Raw genomic sequence first — 20,500 nt, 5'->3', positions numbered from 1 at the left:
GTTTAGTTTATAGGAATCAGCTCTTGAGATGAAGGAATCTGTTGTATGTAGGTTTTCCCGGCCATACAAAAAACAATTGGCCACAAATGCATAAAACCTTTTCAACTCAAAAAAATATTTTTTTTCATCGAAAGGATACAATCCAATATATATACTCAAAACCTGTCAAACAAGAGAACGCAACAAGGTAGCAGTGGATGAATATCATTCAGAAATAAGCAACAAGGTGGTCATGCATGGATATCATTCATTAACTTTTTATGAATTGACTACATCGTTCGTTATTCAGTAATTTTGACAAGAATATCATAATTTATCAGAGCTTCCTGTATCCTTATAAGAAGAAGATTACTGAACCCCTTATCATGCTCTTCCAACTGCACATGTTACACATCCTAAGGACACCTTGCGGTTCCTCAGGTTCCAAATCGCGTCCACCAAACTGTTTGTGATCTCTCCTCGTCAGATTTTTGAATCTCTTCATTCTTCCTCATGCTTTTCACCTTTCTTCCTCGGAACTTTATAACACCTATCATGGAAAATCAACGCTTTTATCTTCCCAAAGGTTTACAAACTCAAATAAATAGGCGACAGCCATCTTCAGACTGGTTGTTTCTTCATGAAAGGCTTTTGGCAGATGAGGAGTCTCTCTTCATTATTACCATCTATTTCTACCACACGTGCATCCCATTTCATCTGTGTGGCAAGAGATCTAGCTACATCAATGTTAGGAGACTTGTCACGGAGGATCACCCACCCCTGCACAAGATACATTAGTTAAGCTTAATGTATTCATCAAATAAAGAGTAAGAACAAAAGTGGCAGTAGTGCAGAAATGAATTACAATATGCAGATGAAACAAACAAGTCAACTTTTTCTCCATAATTCATAAGACGAGTATTTGGAGCAAAAGGAACCAACAAACATGAAGGCATCCAATATTCTGAACTTCATGACAAATTCACAAGTAGATACATGGACCAAAATAGTACCCCATGATCTGCCAAAACAATAACATGCTAACCCAGCCACACAGTTATTCATGCTTATCAACTGTAAGAATAGAAAATAATCCACATGTATGGCAGCCTAGGTCTTCAATCACAACTATTGACCTGCAATTAGGCTGGGAAATGAGAACAGCAACTCATGGCTCACCTCAGCTGGCTTATTGACAGTTTATTTGGGCTTGCCAAATAGGTTCAACGAGCTAAGCCACAAAGCTCCTCGTGAAGAATACCAAGCCAAGTATGAAGAAGGGGTGCTTGGCTCTACTCTGATTATATAAATGATAATATATGTATATTAAGTGCCATTTGTGTCACATAGTGGTGTAGGGCAGTTGGCTGAGGTAATAACAATAAGAAGAAGAAGAAGAATTTCTATTGCTTATTGGTTGTTGCTTTATAGGACAATCAGTTTCTTAGTTACTTTTATATGTTAATCTCATATTTTTTAGTATTGATTTGAGATTTTCTATTTCTTATTGGTTGTTACCTCATCAATAAAGCATTTCTTTATTTATTTGTATTTTTAGATATTTTTTATAATTTTTTTTAAGTTTTCAAAAAAAAAATTGAGGCTTGCGCCTCGCCACAGTTTTTTGATGGAGCGCCTTGCTACGCCTCAATGCTTTTCACAACACTGGGCGTAATAGTGGATGCCCAATCATCGAATGATGCTCATTCATTTATTTTTGTGATTTGGGGCCTGGGCGGAAAAACACCAAGTTTTTTGTTTAAAACAGTGGCAGGTGGGCGTCCGATAACAGTGTACGATATGTACTGTCCACTGTTATGGCCTATATATATATATATATATATATATATATAACAAAAGTAAAAAAGAGTCAAAAGGAGTCGGTAAAGCACCAAATCCTTCTCTTCTTAGGAAACCATTTGATTTTTGGCCTGCAATTTTTCAAATGGTCCCAGTTCATATTTTATTTGGCCAATAATTTCCTTCAAATCAGCTGTTTATATCATTAATAGATGCGCTCACCGAAGATGACGTAAGACAACAAGGCATGTAAGGCAGAGGCAAGACATTCATTGGACTAAAATGAAGTACAGCATTGCAACAAGTTGGTTTACAAAGTGATTACCCACTGAACCATCTGGAAAAGCCAATGTAGAAGAGACTCAAGAATGTAAAGGCTAATTGCTAGATAGGATTAAAGTGTATCAAAAAAATGTTCCTTAACATGTGATTTTACAAACTGGAAACTCATTGAGCAATGTGCCTCCCAATACGCTAATGTAATCAACCAGCACCAACACTGTTGGAAAATTTGGAGGTAAGATAGAAATAGAGATATCAGGGCCTAGGCCCAAAGTTGTGCATTATCATGGTCTCTGACACAGACTGCACAAAGATATCAGTGTTTGATGTTCTATTCCCTATACAAGGCCCAGTCTAATTTATGGCAAGTGAAGCCCTTGCACAAGTCCGGTCTCTAGATACAGATGCAGCCTGTTCTGCCAATAATGATAAGGAAAAAGAGGGAAAAAGAAATGATACACACAAGAAAAGGATCATTCTTTAAAGTCAGTGCACGAATCATGGCCTTTGGAAGAAGAAAGATTCATGGCTCCAGTCAGGCAGCCAAAAATGACAGTCTGTATTATACAACCAATCACCAGCAAATGTATGAATAGTTCAGTTTGGAATTACTATGCAAATGCATGTAGCACTTCTCCCCCAACCTTTCAATATTATATTTGTTATGTGGATGCTACATAGGAAAAAAAAAAAAGACTAATAGCATGCAGAATACTTAGCAGTATGAGAAGTTATTCTACACCTCCACATGAACTTTCCACATATGAATGTAAAAGAAGTTTTAAAGCATAAAAAAAAAGGCCCAATGCACCCTAGCTTTGTTATGACAGATTGAGAAATTCAACCATTTCTCCCCTTAAAAAATTGGCCTTGGACTTATCCATAGTCTTAGGCTGCAAAAGCCAATTCATCTGATAGTTTCAACAGACACCTGTAAAATTGTCTACCAGACTTGCAGCTTGCAAACATTGAGTTCTCATTAGCAGCTCATGCAAACAAAGAAATAAACATCTAGAGTTTTTCCTTTTTTTAGTATCTTATTTTCTACAGTTTCTCCTTCTGTTTCACTCTTTTGATTAGGAAAGACTGCTGTAGTGTAAGCCAAAAAAAATTCTTAAAAGTGTTTCGCTTTTTTTAATGCAAATTTTTTGCAAGACAAAAACCTAAACTTGCAAGAAACAGGCCTACCAAAACAATTATACTCCAAACCATGTTACTAAAGGTCTAGGTTCAATTGTGACTTTCTAGAAAAAGAGGATGATGAACAGCTTTCACACATTTGCTGATAACATTTTTGGTACAAAGTTAAATACCATGTGGAGCTTATATATATCTTAAATCACAAATCCATGCATTTGATGTATAGTTAATACGTTGATCCTAACATTCCATTCTTTTTCATCTTTGAGAATTATTGAAAAACATTTGGGATGCAGGAAAATGGTTGAAAAGTAGCCACAATTTTGAGCTGCTTGATTGCATGTTACAATCGATTTCCAAAAGCCCCCTCATCAACCTTTAGTTAATTCCTTATTGTTCTTGGCGAAGCCTTGAGAATAAGAGAATCTAATGGAGCCTCTTGTTCAGGAAAATTTATCATGGAGAACCTGTTCCACTAAAAAAAACAAGATCCTAAGGAGCCAAGCATGAAGTGATCATCTGATTATGCTTTTGGACCCCTAACACCATACATCTTAGAGATGGTTGATGATCTACAGGAGGTGACTCCATTAGCTCAACAAAGAACAAACACAACAATAGTAACCAACATAATATGCCAGACCTGTGAACCAGATTTGTAGATTATCAAAAAGAAACACGTATTCAGGAATATGCTTTAAAAAAGGTGGTGTGATACCATGAAAAATATTAGCTGGGATTAGGCAATGCACAAGCAAACAGTGTAACTTTTAGCCTCTTTGCTTACAGTTTCAAGTTTTCAACTTTCAAGAGGGCAGACCAAAGATCTAATTGAATTTCTTATCAAATTAAACTTGAACTCAATTATCAAATGGTAGATATAGATTGAGTGAAGATCAGTTAAAGCATCAATTGGTTGAGACAATAGCTGCAAGCATTTAGTTCAAGGTATCCATTTGATAAACCATGAGAGAAAAAAACCTATTGAGGGAAAATTAATAGTTCAGCACATTTTAGCAAATTGCATTCTCTTATGGTTCACCAATCCTGTTAAAACAGACAGACAATAAACTACCAGATTGCATAGTTAAAGCCCAGCCGTTCAGACAATATTATTGCTAACAAGTAGTCACAAGGATGTTTAAGCATGAATAAAGGCAGTTTCAGAATGGCTGTGCTAGAACATCACCTCTGGCCGAAGTATGCGATCCATGTCCAAAAATATGTCAAATGCAGTGCACCTGTGTTGGATCAAACTTTCAAGTGAAAGCAGGCCATCGGCATGCAACATATCATAGGTTCTAGGGTATGTAGGAAATGCTTCACACCTGAAAAGAGACAGAAAATCATAATCTTGAACAAAGTGCAAAATTAAAAAGTGGGTTGGTTTTTACTAAATAATGAGGCCCAGAAGACTAGACAGAAAGCCCAACAACATGTTAAAATATGGTATGCAATATGTTGACAGAATTTACTGCAGGAAGAAAGGGGGAGAAGAAGAAGATGGACAGGCCTTCAGAAATCACTTTTCCTCAATCTGGAAATGTGTGGACAGCTCTATATTTTACAACTTCCAGGAATGTAAATTTACACATTTGACCTCATGTTAAATACAGCATTAAAATAACAGATGGGGTTAATACACGAATATAAAATACACGCACAACAAAAAATGTCTTTATGGACTTGTTTGTGGATATGGGTCTGGGTGCTGAATGGATCAATATTCACGTTCCAATAGCCTCCCTCAAGTTGTACATGGTTTTCACCATGAACAACTCGTTTTTCAAATACCAAAATCTTTGCACCGTTAGACCTTTTGCAAATATATCAGCTATTTGATTTTCTATTCTCACAAACTTGGCCTCCAATTCTCCTTCAATTTTTTGCCTAATGAAGTCTTGATCTATTTCAATATGCTTGGTTTTGTGGTGCTGAACCGAAATCAATGATATTGTAATTGCACTTTGGTCGTCACCGAACAAGATAGAACTTGATACTTTTTCTGCTAGTTCTATCAGAAGGAACCTTATCCAAGTCAATTCGAAGGTGACCTTGATACTCAGCATCAGTGCTTGACCTCGCAACTGCTTTTTGTTTTCGACTACTCTACGATATAAGGTTGTTGTCGATAAAAACACAATAGTCGGCAATTGACCTTCTTTTATCTGGATCTCCAGCCTAATCAACATCTGGATCGAGATCTCCAACCCAATCATGTTTTTCTTATCCACATAGCAACTTTATTTCTAAAAGACCATTTGAATTAGTGCATTTGGATGTACGGGGACCGGCACCCGTTATGTCTAAAGGAGGATATTCATATTATGTTTTCTTTATTGATGATTTCACTAGATGCACTTGGGTTTTCTTTATTAAAAACAAATTCGATTTTTTTTCTATTTTTAAAGAATTTCATATCCTTATTCAAAATCAATATCAAAACAATATAGTGATTTAGATCTTATTCCGAAAAAAAATATATGTCAAATGAATTTCAAAATCAATATCAAAACAATATAGTGATTTTTAAATCTGATTCCGAAGAAGTACATATCAAATGAATTTCAAAAATACCTTAAACAAAACAGTATTATTCATCAAAGATTTTGTCCTAAAACTCTCTAACAAAATGGCATTGCCGAAAGAAAACATAGGCATCTTATTGAGTATATGGAGTTTGTTTAAGACCATAGAGAACTTTATTAAGTTTAAAAACTTTTTCTTTCCCAATCTCAACACCCGGCGGAGGATCCATGTATATTCTTCACAAAGGTGATGCAGCGAGGAGGATCGGCTTTCGCGGTCTTTGACGACAGCTGATGAAGGCACGACCCTTACGGTCGTGCGATGTACAGAAAGTAAGAAGAATGCCCACCGAAATCGATGAGGCTTAGTTTTATTTCAATGTAAACTTCAACTGAACAATGAAATTGAATGAAATAATAAATAGGAACAAAAGCAATAAACAAAGGGGCTAATGAGAGGTTGCTATCGACTGTGCGTCAAAAAGAAAAAAACAGAGTAAGAATAATAATCAATCTTTTGTGTTCACGCAACCCTAAAACAAGGTATTAACAGGGTGTGTCTGGATCTGGGTCTCGGGTCCAGTCCTTGGACCCGAGACAACTCGTCGCTGTTGATGGATCTAGGTGTTGCCAATGAGCGGTGCTGCTTCCAGCCTTTGCTCGCCTTGTGTAGGTGCGCAGGGGCACCACGTCCTTGCATCATGGCACCAGACTCGCTATCGGATCCATTGTCTGGCTTCGATAAAAGCAAATGCTTGAGACTCTCAAGCTTAGAAAAATACAAAGGGGGAACACCCCTATTTATACAAGAAGGAAGGAGGCAAGAGGGGGCTCCCCAAAGGAGTCGTTGGGGAGCTCCCAACGGTCACAATTGTGACCGTTGGGGGCTCCCCAACGACTCTATTGGGGAGACCCCCAATGCACTTTTTGAGAGTGCAAAAAAAGAAAAAATAAAAATTAAAAGAATTACAAAAATAATGGAAAAATTACAGCATATTCCAAATGGAATATGCGCAAAATGTAAAATGACAAAAATACCCTTTCGGGTAAAAAAGGAGAAAAATGTATAAATATATATACTTATATATAGAGATACGTATACATATAATATATGTATACGTATCTCTATGTATATAAGTATATATATTTATACTTACAATATTGATTTTGAGTATATATTTTAACACTGACAAATCAGGTCGAGTAATGCTAAGGTACATTAAAGAACCTACCAACTGCATGTAAGGAGTAGGATCAGTTAGAGGAACTCCGTCGTCAATCTTCATTTTTGATCCCACGACTTCAGGAGTCTCGCATACTTTATCATCAGAAATTCCTGATCTGTCAATAATCTCACAAGCAAGTTTAGACTGAGATAGAAAATAACCACGTTGCGAATAAGCAACCTCAATTCCAAGAAAATATGTCAGAAAACCCAAGTCTGACATCTCAAATTTTGAAGTCAAGACAAACTTAATACCCTTGACTCCTTGAACATCATCACCTGTAATTAGCATGTCATCAACATAGAGTAATAAAATCACAATTCCTGCGTTATATTTTCTAGTAAATAGAGCAGTGTTAGTATAACATGAGGAAAAACCATTTTCCATCATTACACTTGTAAACCTGTCATACCAAGCTTTGGGGGCCTGTTTTAAGCCATAAAAGGCCTTGCGAAGGCGAAACACTTTGTCTTTAGGAATCTTCATGCCTGGTGGGGCATCCATGTATACTTCTTTGTTAAGATCACCATTTAAAAAAACATTTTTCACATCCATTTGAAAAATGTTTCAATTTTTAATAGATGCAATAGTAATAAGACATCTAACTGTAACCATTCGAGCTACATGAGCAAATGTTTCTTCATAATCAATTCCATATTCTTGCCCATATCCTTTTGCGACTAAGCGAGCTTTGTACCTTTTCAAAGATCCGTCGATCTTAGTCTTGACGTTAAAAACCCATTGACAACTTATAGTTTTCTTTCCTATGGGTAGGGTTTGGAAATCCCAAGTTTCAGCCTTTTTAAGAGCATTAAGTTCATTTTGCATAGCTTCTTGCTATTCTATACATTTTTTAGCTTCTTCAAAATTTCTTGGTTCAAAATAAGAATGAATGGCACTAAGACAAGCCCTATATCGGGGTGAAAAGGAATCAAAAGAGACAAAACGAGTTGGAGGTCTCCTATTCCTCTCAGATCTTTGGTGATCGAGAGCAGGAACAAGTTCACTATATTGATCAATAGCACTTCTAAAGGTGTCTTGGTTTCTACGTGAATAAGTTATTGGATCACTTGAAATTCTGTTTTCTTGTTCATTGAGTGAGTTATGTTCTTCAACATCACCATCAATTTCCTCATCATAGTTTGATGATACATCATCATCACTAGATATATCATCGTTACTAGACAATAAGTCAAAAAGGAAGGAGTAATCAAAATTTTCTTGTTGAGAAACATTTTTTTCAAATCCACTTTCATTTTCCATAAAAAGTTACATTTCTAGAGACATATAACTTATCATCTCGAAGATCATAACAACGAAACCCTTTTTGAGTTTCAGAATATCCAAGAAAGGCGCAGGGGATAACTTTGGGCGAGAGCATGTCATTTTTATCCGTAAGTATAAAACACTTACACCCGAAGACTCGTAACCTATTATAATCAGGTTCAAGCTTATATAAAATCTCAAAAGGGGATATTTTCCCTAATATCCTAGATGGTAAGCGATTTATCAGATAAACAGAAGCAAGAGCTGCTTCAGCCCAAATTTTTTTAGGAATGTTTTGGGAAATAAGAAGGGTTCTAGTAGTCTCAATGATGTGCCTATGTTTTCTTTCGGCCAACCCATTCTGTTGAGGGGTTTTAAGACAAGATCTTTGGTGAATAATTCCGTGATCCTCAAGATATACTTTAAATTGGTTGGAGAGATATTCTCCTCCAGAATCACTTATAAAAATCTTTATATTACTGTTGAATTGATTCTTGGTCATTGAATGAAAGGTTTTAAAACACGAAAAAACTTCATGTTTGAACTTAAGAAAATAGATCCATGAATATCTGGAGAAATCATCCACGAAAATGACATAATAAGAAAAACCTCCTTTTGAGACAATAGGTGCGGGTCCCCAAACATCGGAATGAACAATTTCAAAGGTTTTAGATGAGAACATAGTTCTTTGCTCAAAAGGTAAACTTTGCATTTTTCCGAGAATACAATCATTACAAGAAAATGAACTTTTACATAGGTCTTTCGCAAAATGTAAATAAGATAACTTGGTGACATTAGGATGACCAAGTCTTTTGTGCCACATATTTATATCTTTGTTTCGGGCAACATTACAAAAAGATTTTGGAACTTGAAGAGATTCCATATAGTATAAGTCTCCTTTTCTAAAGCCTTCCCCAATCAATTTCCCGGACCGGTGATCCTGTATTAAACATTTATCACACGAAAATTTAATATCACAACCATGGTCTGAGAGTTGAGAAACAGAGAGAAGGTTTAAGTTTAGTTTAGGTATGAATCTAATTTTTGGAATGGAAAAATCTTGAGTTTCAAAATTACCTATTCCTTTAATTTCAAGAGAGGTTCCATCCGCAGTGGAAACAAAGGATAGAGAAACATTTTTTGAATAGTCGAAAAGCGAAAACATGTTTGGGGACATATGAAAAGATGCATCTGAGTCCAAAAGCCAAGAGACTTTACCTGGAAAGGAAGAAGTAGACACGGCGGAACCGGAGGTAGCTCCCTTGAGGAGAGGTTGAAGGGCTTCTACTATTTGATTTAAAGAGAGTGACCCACTTGATGATGCCTCTTCCTTTTGTGGTACACCGGTGGTAGCCATGGCGAGAAGCTTCTTCCATTTGGGACATATGGGCTTGATATGCCCCGGTCCTTTACAAAAATGACAAATAATCTTGCTATAGTCTCTCTTTCCTCTTTGTCCACCACCACCACCTTGATTTTGTGATTTGAAATGAGGAGGACTATAGGTCTTTACATTATTTCCGGGTCTTGATATATACGGCATTGACCTCATTGTTTTCTTCATAATTACAAGGAACCGCAAAAACATTTGATCCTTGTTTACATAAACTCATACGAGTCTCCTCACCACTTAATTTGGTGGGAACATCTTCAAGAGAAGGAGGAGTAAATGAGGATAGAAGTGATGACCTTATTTGCTCAAATTTCGGTCTTAATTCATTCAAAAAAATGAAAAACCGATCTTCTTCAAGTTGCTTGTGGCGGAGTTCAATTGCCTCTCCACTCTATTTTGGTTCAAGCATGGAAAGCTCATCCCAAATGGAGGAGAGGTCCGCAAAATATTTCCTAATAGACATTTCACCTTGAGTAAGGGAGAGAGCCTTCTTTTGAAGGTAATACTTATGGGATAAATCTCTTGATGTATACATTTTCTCGAGATAATGCCAAGCTTCCGATGCTCTTTTGAATTTGACAATATTGGCATTAATCTTTGTTTCAACGGATTCGAAGAACCAAGAAAGAATCTTGAAGTTCTTCATTTCCCATTCGTCGTGCTTCTTGGAGTATTCTTCAAGAGCTTTGATCATTTCCTCTCCCTCAAGAATCTTGATTTCACTTCCGTCTATTACAGTTATTTTGGGTTCCGGTTCCAGAATTGTGCCTTGCACGTACCCCCATAATCCTTTACCTTTTATGTGAGCCTCCATGTTCCTGGCCCAAATATGATAGTTGAACCCAAGAGCGAAGTGAGACTTTTTTTCACCCATTAAGGAGTAAAGAAAAGGAGAAAAATGGCGTACCAACACAATGCTTTAACTTCTAGCTTGCACAAGATCCTTCTAAAATATTTGAGAAACAAGATCCACCACTTCAACTTCTAAGGATCCTCAATCACCAACCGAGCTCTGATACCATGCGAAATTGTCTAAGAAGAGACAATACACATACAAGCATAAATACTTTATAAAAGAAGTGCACGAAAACACTCTCACAACACTTGAACAAAATACGCAAAAGTGTAAAAATAATAAACATGCAACAATGCATGTATTTTATAAAAGGAGCAAATGCTTGAGACTCTCAAGCTTATTTTACAACAAGGGGGAACACCCCTATTTATACAAGAGCAAAGGGGTGCAAAAGGGGGCTCCCCAAAGGAGTCGTTGGCGAGCCCCCAACGACTCTATTGGGGGGGACCCCCAATGCACCTTTTTGTAAAGCAAAAAGGGAAAAATAAAAAAATAAAGAATTACAAAAAAATAAAAGAAGAAATACAGCATATTCCAAATGAAATATGCGCAAAATGTAAAAAGACAGAAATACCCTTTTTAGGTAAAAGAGAAAAAGGGAAAAAATATATAAATATATATATACTTATATATAGAGATACGTATACATATAATATATGTATACGTATCTCTATGTATATAAGTATATATATTTATACTTACAATAATGTTTTTGAGTATACATTTTAACAGTGCCTTCATCCGCTGTCGTCAAAGAATGCGAAAGCCGATCCTCCTTGCTGCATCAAAGTGGTATCAGAGCCCAGCCTTCTTCCTTCGTTAGTGGCATGGCTCAAGAGGCGATGAACGATCCTACAAGTGGAAAACAACGGGAGGAAACCAGCATCAAAGATTCAATGATGCAAATGCTTGACATGATGACGAAGATCCAGGAAAACCTACCGCGCGTAAGCAAGGATGTAGTCGGTATGTCGAAACATATTGATGGAATTGAAGATCGACTTGTTCTCGAATCGCTGGTGGAGACACCCGTAATGACTACGATGAAAGCGAGTGTTGGGTTGGGCGACGAGACTGCAGACCCCGGCTGCGATGGCGCTCGAACAGGTCCACCCGAATCCCCGCCAACTTGCTGTGCAACCGGATGACTCCGAAGCAGGCCTGCGCAGAGACGTCGGTCGCGTGACGTTCCAGCAGGGGGTACCGTTCCTGAACCTTGGCGGGACTGTCGCTTGGGTGGTCGAAGCCCTCCAGCCGACTCAGGGGGCCATTGAATGGCCTCCCAACACCGGCCTGGGTGCGCAGGCCTGGCCTCGAGTTGTTGGGCCTGGTTCGCAAGGCCCCAGCGTGACGCTGGGCCAGGCTGCTGGCACAGCAGCGTCAACCAGGGTTGAGGTTGACCCGACCCACTTACTCGTGCCCACGCGTGGGGGCGTTGCTGCAGGCCACCAACGTGCAGAGGGTGCCGGGTCCCCGTGGATAGGTCTGAACTCGCGAGGGTTCGGACCAGACTATGTGACAGCGGGACCCAGACCCAAATTTCGGTGACCATCCTTTGGGTCCCAAAGAATGGGTCCTGGCCTCGAAAACCTTTACCCGACTTACCCAGTTGGGTCCGGTTCGTGGGTCGCCCCGAACCAGATCCAACCTATTACTTTTGAACCCACATTCAGATCCTCTGCTGACCCAAACCCATATTGGACCCGGACGGAGCTCCAGTTTGAATTTGAGCTGGGTTAAAACCAGACCCATCTTGTTATGGATCAAGGGTCAAGTTCAAACCAGGCCTTCTCACACCATAACTCGATTCGTGATCCTACCTACCCCATTTTGGGTCTAACGAATAGTTTAAGACTTGACCCAATCCAGATCCAATCGGGTGATTCATCCCAATACTACACCAACCAAACCCAATACCCGTACCAAACCCAATCCGTTAACCCATCCCCGATCCAGAACCCAGCACCATACCCGACCCAATACCTCTACCCTAACCCAACTCATAACCCAAACCCATATTATCCCATTCCTACCCACCTAGAGCCCGAGACCCGACCGACCTGTCTATCTTTAGTAGGACCTCCTGTCATACTGGTGCCACAACGCAGGCCACAGATGGCTCCCGCCCACGGGCAAGCCAGACCGAGGCAGTTCCCAGTAGCCACCATGCAGATTCAGCAGTGACCAGTGCGACCTGAGCGTCGACCACACGTCGCTGGAGTTCGTTAGCACCAATATACAAGCGAACAGTATCGTGCAGAGGGTGATGAAGCAGTGTTGGATGACGACGCTTTCTTGAACGAGTACTCCGCAGGAATAGTGGAGATCCATCAACAGAGAGCACCAGAGCACCTCTCCACCTACGAAGTGAAGCTAGACCTTCCAGAGTTTGCAGGACGATTCAATGTAGAGCAGTTCTTCAACCGGTCCTATGCCGTACAGTTTTTCTTCGACTACCACATTGTAGCTGAGCACCGTCGTGTCTCTCTAGCGTCAACTCAGTTGAGGGGCCTAGCACAAACATGGTGGGTTGAGCTGCAGAAGTCGAGGTAGCGGCATGGACTAGAGCGCGTACAGACGTGGGAGGAGATGCAATCAAAGTTCGTGGCTTCGGACCACGCCGAGCGAGCCTACAAGGAGTACCTGACCCTGCGTCAAGGCGCCCGTACTGTGGCGGAGTACACTGTTGAGTTCCATCGTCTATCCCTGCGAGTGCAGATCGAGGAGACCGCCCGCTAGCAGGTCACGAGGTATATTTCTGGTCTCCGTCCTGCTATTTCTAACGATTTCAGTTGTGTCACAGTCGAGTCATTAGATCAGGCAAGCAATTTAGCTATGAATGTGGATAAAAAATTGAAAAGGAGGCAAGAGTATAGGACCTCCCATAGTGACCAGTCTAGTCGACCCAAGTCGAGTTTCCCAACCAGGGGAGCGAGTTCTCCTAGGAAGGAAGATTCAAAATCCACCCCTTGAGTAGATCCTAGCAAACCCGACCAGTCCGGACCCACATTCAATACCAGATCCAAAGCCAAACCTAGTGAGTCTACCATCCGTTGTTTTAGGTGTCAGGAGTTAGGACATGTCGCGTCTAAGTGTCCCACCGTGAACAAGAACGCCCATCTCGTTGAGGGTATTATTGAGTCAGCATCCGATAGTGAGAGTGAGGGTGAGTCATTGGTTGAGGAAGAGGATGAGAGGGAAGTCGTAGAGTTTGATGGCAACGTCGAAAACTTATTGTCCATCCGTCACGTTTTGACCGCACCCCGTGAGTCGACCCTTGCAAAATGGTTGTGGAACAACATTTTTAGAACCCGATGCAAGTGTGAGGGTCATGCGTGTGATGTTATTATCGATACTGGTGTGTGTGAGAATATGGTGTCCGAGAGTGTCGTGTCCACCTTGAACCTGAAAACGGAGAAATTGTCCCAACCATATAAGATGATATGATTCAAGAAACGAAATGAGGTTCCCATCACCCAACGTTGTTTAGTTCGGTTCTCCATGGGGGAGCATTACCACGATGAGGTGTGGTGTGATGTAGCCCCTATGAGTGCGTATCACATTCTTTTGGGTCGTCCCTGACAGTTTGATCGCAAGACCATTCACGATGGCCGTAGGAACACGTACTCTTTTATTTTTAAGGGCAATAAAATAGTCCTTCTCCCTATCAAGGAGATCATTTTTTTCACTATGGATAAGTCAGAGCGATTTCTCAGGCTCGCGGGCCTCTCTTACCGGTCTTTCTTGAGCCATTGTCGGGAGGATGATTATTGTTATGCCCTAGTGGCTAAGCCATTGATGAGTACGTCTTTGTCCGTTCCCGCGGACATCGCTCCCCTTGTTGAGGAGTTTTGCGACATTATGCCAGATGACCTTCATGATGGTCTATCTTCGATGAAGGTGGTGCAGCACGCTATTGATTTTGTCTCGGGATCAAGTCTCCCTAACCTCTCCGCGTATCACATGAACCCATCCGAGCATGCCGAGTTGTTGAGACAAGTTCAGGAGTTACTGCAAAGGGGTTTTATTCGCGAGAGTGTGAGCCCTTGCGTAGTACCCGCCCTGCTCACTCCTAAGAAAGATGGGTTCATGTGCATGTGTGTTGACAGTAGAGCGATAAATCGCATTACGGTCAAATACCGTTTTCCCATTTCTTGTTTGGATGATATGTTTGATATGTTGGCCGGTGCCTCTATTTTCTCCAAAATCGATTTAAAAAGTGGGTACCATCAAATCTGTATCCGAGAGGGGGATGAGTGAAAAACGACATTCAAGACACGTGATGGATTGTATGAGTGGTTAGTCATGCCATTTGAGTTATCAAATGCCTAGAGTACCTTCATGAATATCATGACCCAAGTGTTGCGCCCTTGTATAGGGAAGTTTGTTGTCTATTTTGATGACATTTTGATTTATAGTTCATCTTTGTCTGCTCATTTTAGTCATCTGCGTCAGGTCTTAGAGATTTTAAGAAGGTAAAAGTTGTATGTCAATGCCAAAAAGTGTGAGTTTATGACGTCAAGTGTCATATTTTTGGGTTTTATTGTATCGTCTGATGGAGTGAAGGCGGATCCCGTCAAAGTCCGTGCGATTGTAGAATGGCCTACCCCAAAGACTATAGGAGAAATCCATAGTTTCCATGGGTTAGCCACTTTCTACCGTCGTTTTGTGAGAAACTTTATTACCCTCATGGCCCCCATCATGGAGTGCCTAAAGGGTAATAATTTTCATTGGACGTCTGCTGCGGGAAAAGCCTTCACGCTCATCAAAGAGAAAATGACTAGTGCCCCCTATCTTAGCCCTTCCTGATTTTAAAGCAGTCTTTGAGGTTGAGTGTGATGCCTCCAAAGTGGGAATTGGTGCAGTCTTGAGTCAGAACTGCAGACCCATTACTTTCTTTAGTGAAAAGCTGACTCAAGCCAGGTGCTAGTACTCCACTTATGATGTTGAGTTTTATGCCGTGGTAAAGCCCTTCGTTATTAGAGGCATTATCTTATTTATAGAAGTTTGTCTTGTACACAGATCATGAGGCATTAAAGTATTTGAATAGTCAAAAGAAGTTGAGTGCCAGGCATGCCAAGTGGGTCAGCTTCTTGCAAGAGTACACCTTCACGATTCGCCATCAATTAGGCACTCTGAACAAGGTCGCTGACGCACTTAGCAAGAAAAATAGTCTTCTGATGACTATGTCAGTGCAGGTCATTGGGTTTGAGCAGTGCAAGGAGTTGTACCCAACGGACCCTTATTTTCAGCAAGTCTGGGAAGGGTCTCTCCTCTGATAGTCCAGCCAACCCACAGTTTAGTATACATAACAGTTACCTTTTTTGAGGTAATAAGTTATGTGTGCCTGCTTTCTCTCTTAGACTTCAGTTGATTTTCGAGTTACATGAAGGGGGACTAGTTGGTCATTTTGGACATGATAAGACGTTCACACTGTTAGATGAATGATACTTTTGACCCCAAATGTGCAAAGATGTTGTCAAGTTTGTTCAAAGTTGTCGAGTGTGTCAAGTGTCCAAGAGTCGACGTCAGAATAGTGGTTTGTATACTCCGTTGCCCATCCCTGAGCGGCCTTGGGAACATGTTTCCATGGATTTTATTGTGGGTCTTCCCAGAACTTCGCGTCGTTTTGATTCCATCCTAGTTGTGGTTGACCGATTTTCCAAGATGGCTATCTTTGTCCCGTGTAAGCAAACCATCGACGCTTCGTTAGTAGCCTCGTACTACTTGAAGGATGTGGCTTGCTTTTATGGATTGCCCCACACGATCACCTCAGATCGTGACACGCGCTTTATGAGCCATTTTTGAAAATCGTTATGGGCCTTATTGAAAACCAAACTCCAGTTCAGCAGTGCTTACCACCCGTAAACCGATGGCCAAACCGAAGTCGTGAACCGCACTCTAGGGAACTTGCTAAGGAGTCTAGTTGGGGAGAATGTCAAAACATGGGACCTAGTCTTGCTGCAAGCCGAGTTCGCCTATAACAGTTCCATCAACCGGTTCAAGGGCAAGTCTCCATTTCAAGTGGTTTATGGTCGGTCACCCACCCATGTAGTAAATCTAGCACCTGTGCCCAGTCTCCCAGCCCCAGCCTCTGATGCATTTGATGCCGCTGAATACATGCGTGATATACATAGGCAAGTCCGAGCCAAACTCGTTGAAAGTTACGAAGCTTACAAAGCTTTCGTAGACCAAGGTCGTCGAGATATCCAGTTTCAAGTTGGTCAGTTAGTTTGGGCTTACCTGCGTCCTGAGCGTTTCTCAGTGGGTACTTATGGTAAATTGAATCCTAAGAAATATGGCCCATTCAAGGTCCTCCGAGGATTGGGTCTGAATGCCTACCTCCTTGAACTGCTCGAAGATTGGAACATTTCGCCTATCTTCAATGTGTCTGATCTATATGCTTACTGTGGTGACAACAAGTCGTCAGAGCCGACTTCTTCTCAACCAGGGGAGAATGATGCAGAGCAGGACCGGGTCCGGTCTACACAGAGTGACCCGGGCATGTCTAAGGAGTATTTGTGCGTATATGCGTATTGTCTCTTCGTAGACAATTTTACAAGGTATCAGAGCTCGATTGGTGATCAAGGATCGTGGGATTCTTCTTTTTTTCAAGTGCCTCGAAAACCGTGCCTTCGGATTCTTAGAAGTAGAAGTGGTGGATCTCGCTTCTCAAATATTTTAGAAGGATCTTGTGCAAGCTAGAAGTTGAAGCATTGTGTTGGTACGCCTCCCTCTCCTTTTCTCTTCTCCATAATGGGTGAAAAAGAGTCTCACTTCGCGCTTGGCTTCAAGTTGAATGGGTCCAACTACCATATTTGGGCCGGGAACATGGAGGCTCACATAAAAGGTAAAGGATTATGGGGTTATGTGCAAGGTTCAATTCCGGAACCGGAACCCAAAATAACCATGATGGACGGAAATGAAATCAAGATTCTTGAGGGAGAAGAAAGGATCAAAGCTCTTGAAGAATACTCCAAGAAGCACGACGAATGGGAGATGAAGAACTTCAAGATTCTTTCTTGGTTCTTCGCATCCGTCGAAACAAAGATTAATGCCAACATTATCAAGTTCAAGAAAGCATCGGAAGCTTGGCATTATCTCGAAAAAATGTATACATCAAGAGATCTTTCCCATAAGTATTACCTTCAAAAGAAGGCTCTCTCCCTTACTCAAGGTGAAATGTCCATTAGAGAATATTATGCCGACCTCTCCTCCATTTGGGATGAGCTTTCCATGCTTGAACCAAAATGGAGTAGAAAGGCAATTGAACTCCGCCACAAGCAACTTGAAGAAGATCGGTTCTTCAATTTTTTGAATGGGTTAAGACCGGAATTTGAGCAAATAAGGTCATCACTTCTATCCTCATTTACCCCTCCATCTCTTGAAGATGTTCTCACCAAATTAAGTGGTGAGGAAACTCGTATGAGTTTATGTAAACAAGGACCAAATGTTCTTGTGGTTCCTTGTAATCATGAAGAAAACAATGAGGTTAATGCTGTATCAAGACCCGAAAATAATGTAAAGACCTATCGTCCTCCTCATTTTAAATTCCAAAATCAAGGAGGAGATGGTGGACAAAGAGGAAAGAGGGACTATAGCAAGACTATTTGTCACTTTTGTAAGGAACCGGGGCATATCAAGCCCGTATGTCCCAAATGGAAGAAACTTCTAGCTATGGCCACCACCGGTGTACCACAAAAGGAAGAGGCCTCATCAAGTGGGTCACTCTCGTTGAATCAAATTGTGGAGGCTCTTCAACCTCTTCTCAAGGGAGCTACATCCGGGGCCGCCGTGTCTACCTCTTCCATTCCAGGTAAAGTCTCTTGGCTTTTGGACTCAGGTGCATCTTTTCATATGTCCCCAAACATGTTTTCACTTTCCGATTTTTCAAAACATGCTTCTCCATCTTTTGTTTCCACTGCGGATGGAACCGCTCTTGAAATTAAAGGAATAGGTAATTTTGAAACTCAAGATTTTTTCATTCCAAAAATTAGATTTATACCTAAACTTAACTTAAACCTTCTCTCTGTTTCTCAACTCTCGGACCATGGCTGCGATATTAAATTTTCATATGACAAATGTTTAATACAGGATCGCCGGTCCGGGAAATTGATTGGGGAAGGCTTTAGAAAAGGAGACTTATACTATATGGAATCTCTCCAAGTTCCAAAATCTTTTTGTAATGTTGTCCGGATCAAAGATATAAACATATGGCACAAAAGACTTGGTCATCCTAATGTCACCAAGTTATCCTATCTACATTTTGCAAAGGATCTATGTAAAAGTTCTTTTTCCTGTAATGATTGTATTCTCGGAAAAATGCAAAGTTTACCTTTTGAGCAAAGAACTATGTTCTCATCTAAAACCTTCGAAATTGTTCATTCCGATGTTTGGGGACCCACACCTGTTGTCTCAAAAGGAGGCTTCTCTTACTATGTTATCTTTGTGGATGATTTCTCCAGGTATTCATGGATATATTTCCTAAAATACAAACATGAAGTTTTTACATGTTTTAAAACCTTCCACTCAATGATTAAGAATCAATTCAATAGTAATATAAAGATTTTTAGAAGTGACTCTGGAGGAGAACATCTATCCAACCAATTTAAAACATATCTTGAGGATCACGGAATTATTCACCAAAGGTCTTGTCCTAAAACCCCTCAACAGAATGGTTTGGCCGAAAGAAAACATAGGCACATCATTGAGACCACTAGGACCCTGCTTATTTCTCAAAACATTCCTAAAAACTTTTGGGCTTAAGCAGCCCTCGTTGCTGTTTATCTGATAAATCGCTTACCCTCTAGGATATTAGGAAAAATATCCCCTTTTGAGATCTTATATAAACTTGAACCTGATTATAATAGGTTATGTGTTTTTGGGTGTAAATGTTTTATACTTACGGATAAAAACGACAAGCTCTCTCCCAAAGCTATCCCCTGCGCCTTTCTTGGGTATTCCGAAACTCAAAAAGGGTTTCGTTGCTATGATCTTCGAGATGATAAGTTATATGTTTCTAGAAATGTAACGTTTTTAGAAAATGAGAGTGGATTTGAAAAAAATGTTTCTCAACAAGAAAATTTTGATTACTCATTCCTTTTTGATTTATTGGCTAGTAACGATGATGTATCTAGTGATGATGATGTATCATCAAACCACGATGAGGATGGTAATGTTGAAGAACATAACCCTCTCAATGATCAAGAAAACAGGATTTCAAGTGATCCGATAACCTACTCCCGTAGAAACCAAGACACCTTTAGAAGTGTCATTGACCAATATAGTGAGCTTGTTCCTACTCTCGATCACCGAAGATCTGAGAGAAATAGGAGACCGCCAACTCGGTTTGTCTCTTTTGATTCTTTTTCACCCCGGTATAGGGCTTGTCTTAGTGTCATTCATTCTTATTTTGAGCCAAGGAATTTTGAAGAAGCTAAAAAATGTATAGAATGGCAAGAAGCCATGCAGAATGAACTTAGTGCTCTAAAAAGGGCTGAAACTTGGGATTTCCAAACTCTACCCATGGGAAAGAAAACTATAGGTTGTCGATGGGTTTTTAAAGTTAAAACTAAAAGCGACGGATCCCTCGAAAGGTATAAAACTCGCTTAGTTGCTAAAGGGTATGGGCAAGAGTATGGAATTGATTATGAAGAAACTTTTGCTCATGTAGCCCGAATGGTTACAGTTAGATGTCTCATTACTATTGCATCTATTAAAAATTGGAACATTTTTCAAATGGATGTGAAAAATGCTTTTTTAAATGGTGATCTTAACGAAGAAGTATATATGGATGCCCCACCTTCCTGAAAATAAAGTTCTTCATCTTCGAAAGGCTCTTTATGGATTGAAACAGGCTCCCAAAGCCTGGTATGATAGATTTACCAGTGTAATGTTGGAAAATGGTTTCTTCTCATGCTATACTGACACTGCTCTATTTACTAAGAAATCTAAAGCAGGGATTGTAATATTATTGCTCTATGTTGATGATATGTTAATTACAGGTGATGATGTTCAAGGAGTCAAGGGT

The 20,500-nt window shown here is 40.2% G+C and overlaps 1 protein-coding gene across 1 annotated transcript in view; it reads right to left on the bottom strand.

Annotated features, from left to right (window-relative positions):
* Nucleotides 1–215: 215 nt before the first annotated feature.
* Nucleotides 216–20,500, bottom strand: part of LOC149812284 (putative pectin methyltransferase QUA2) — a 35,890-nt gene continuing 15,605 nt past the window's right edge. Inside the window, exons 7-8 of the mRNA XM_089992671.1 lie at nt 4,391–4,529; nt 216–759 (exon numbers count right to left, since the gene is read on the bottom strand). Coding sequence (XP_089848797.1) covers nt 601–759; nt 4,391–4,529 — 298 coding nt within the window. The 3' untranslated portion in view covers nt 216–600. The remainder of the gene's footprint in view (nt 760–4,390; nt 4,530–20,500) is intronic.

Source organism: Nuphar pumila, chromosome 17 (genome assembly GCF_984573655.1).
Source record: "Nuphar pumila chromosome 17, dmNupPumi1.hap1.1, whole genome shotgun sequence".
Taxonomy (NCBI): domain Eukaryota; kingdom Viridiplantae; phylum Streptophyta; class Magnoliopsida; order Nymphaeales; family Nymphaeaceae; genus Nuphar; species Nuphar pumila.
Note: the sequence above shows the minus strand (reverse complement) of the source record. Positions and strands in the feature narration are given on the sequence as shown.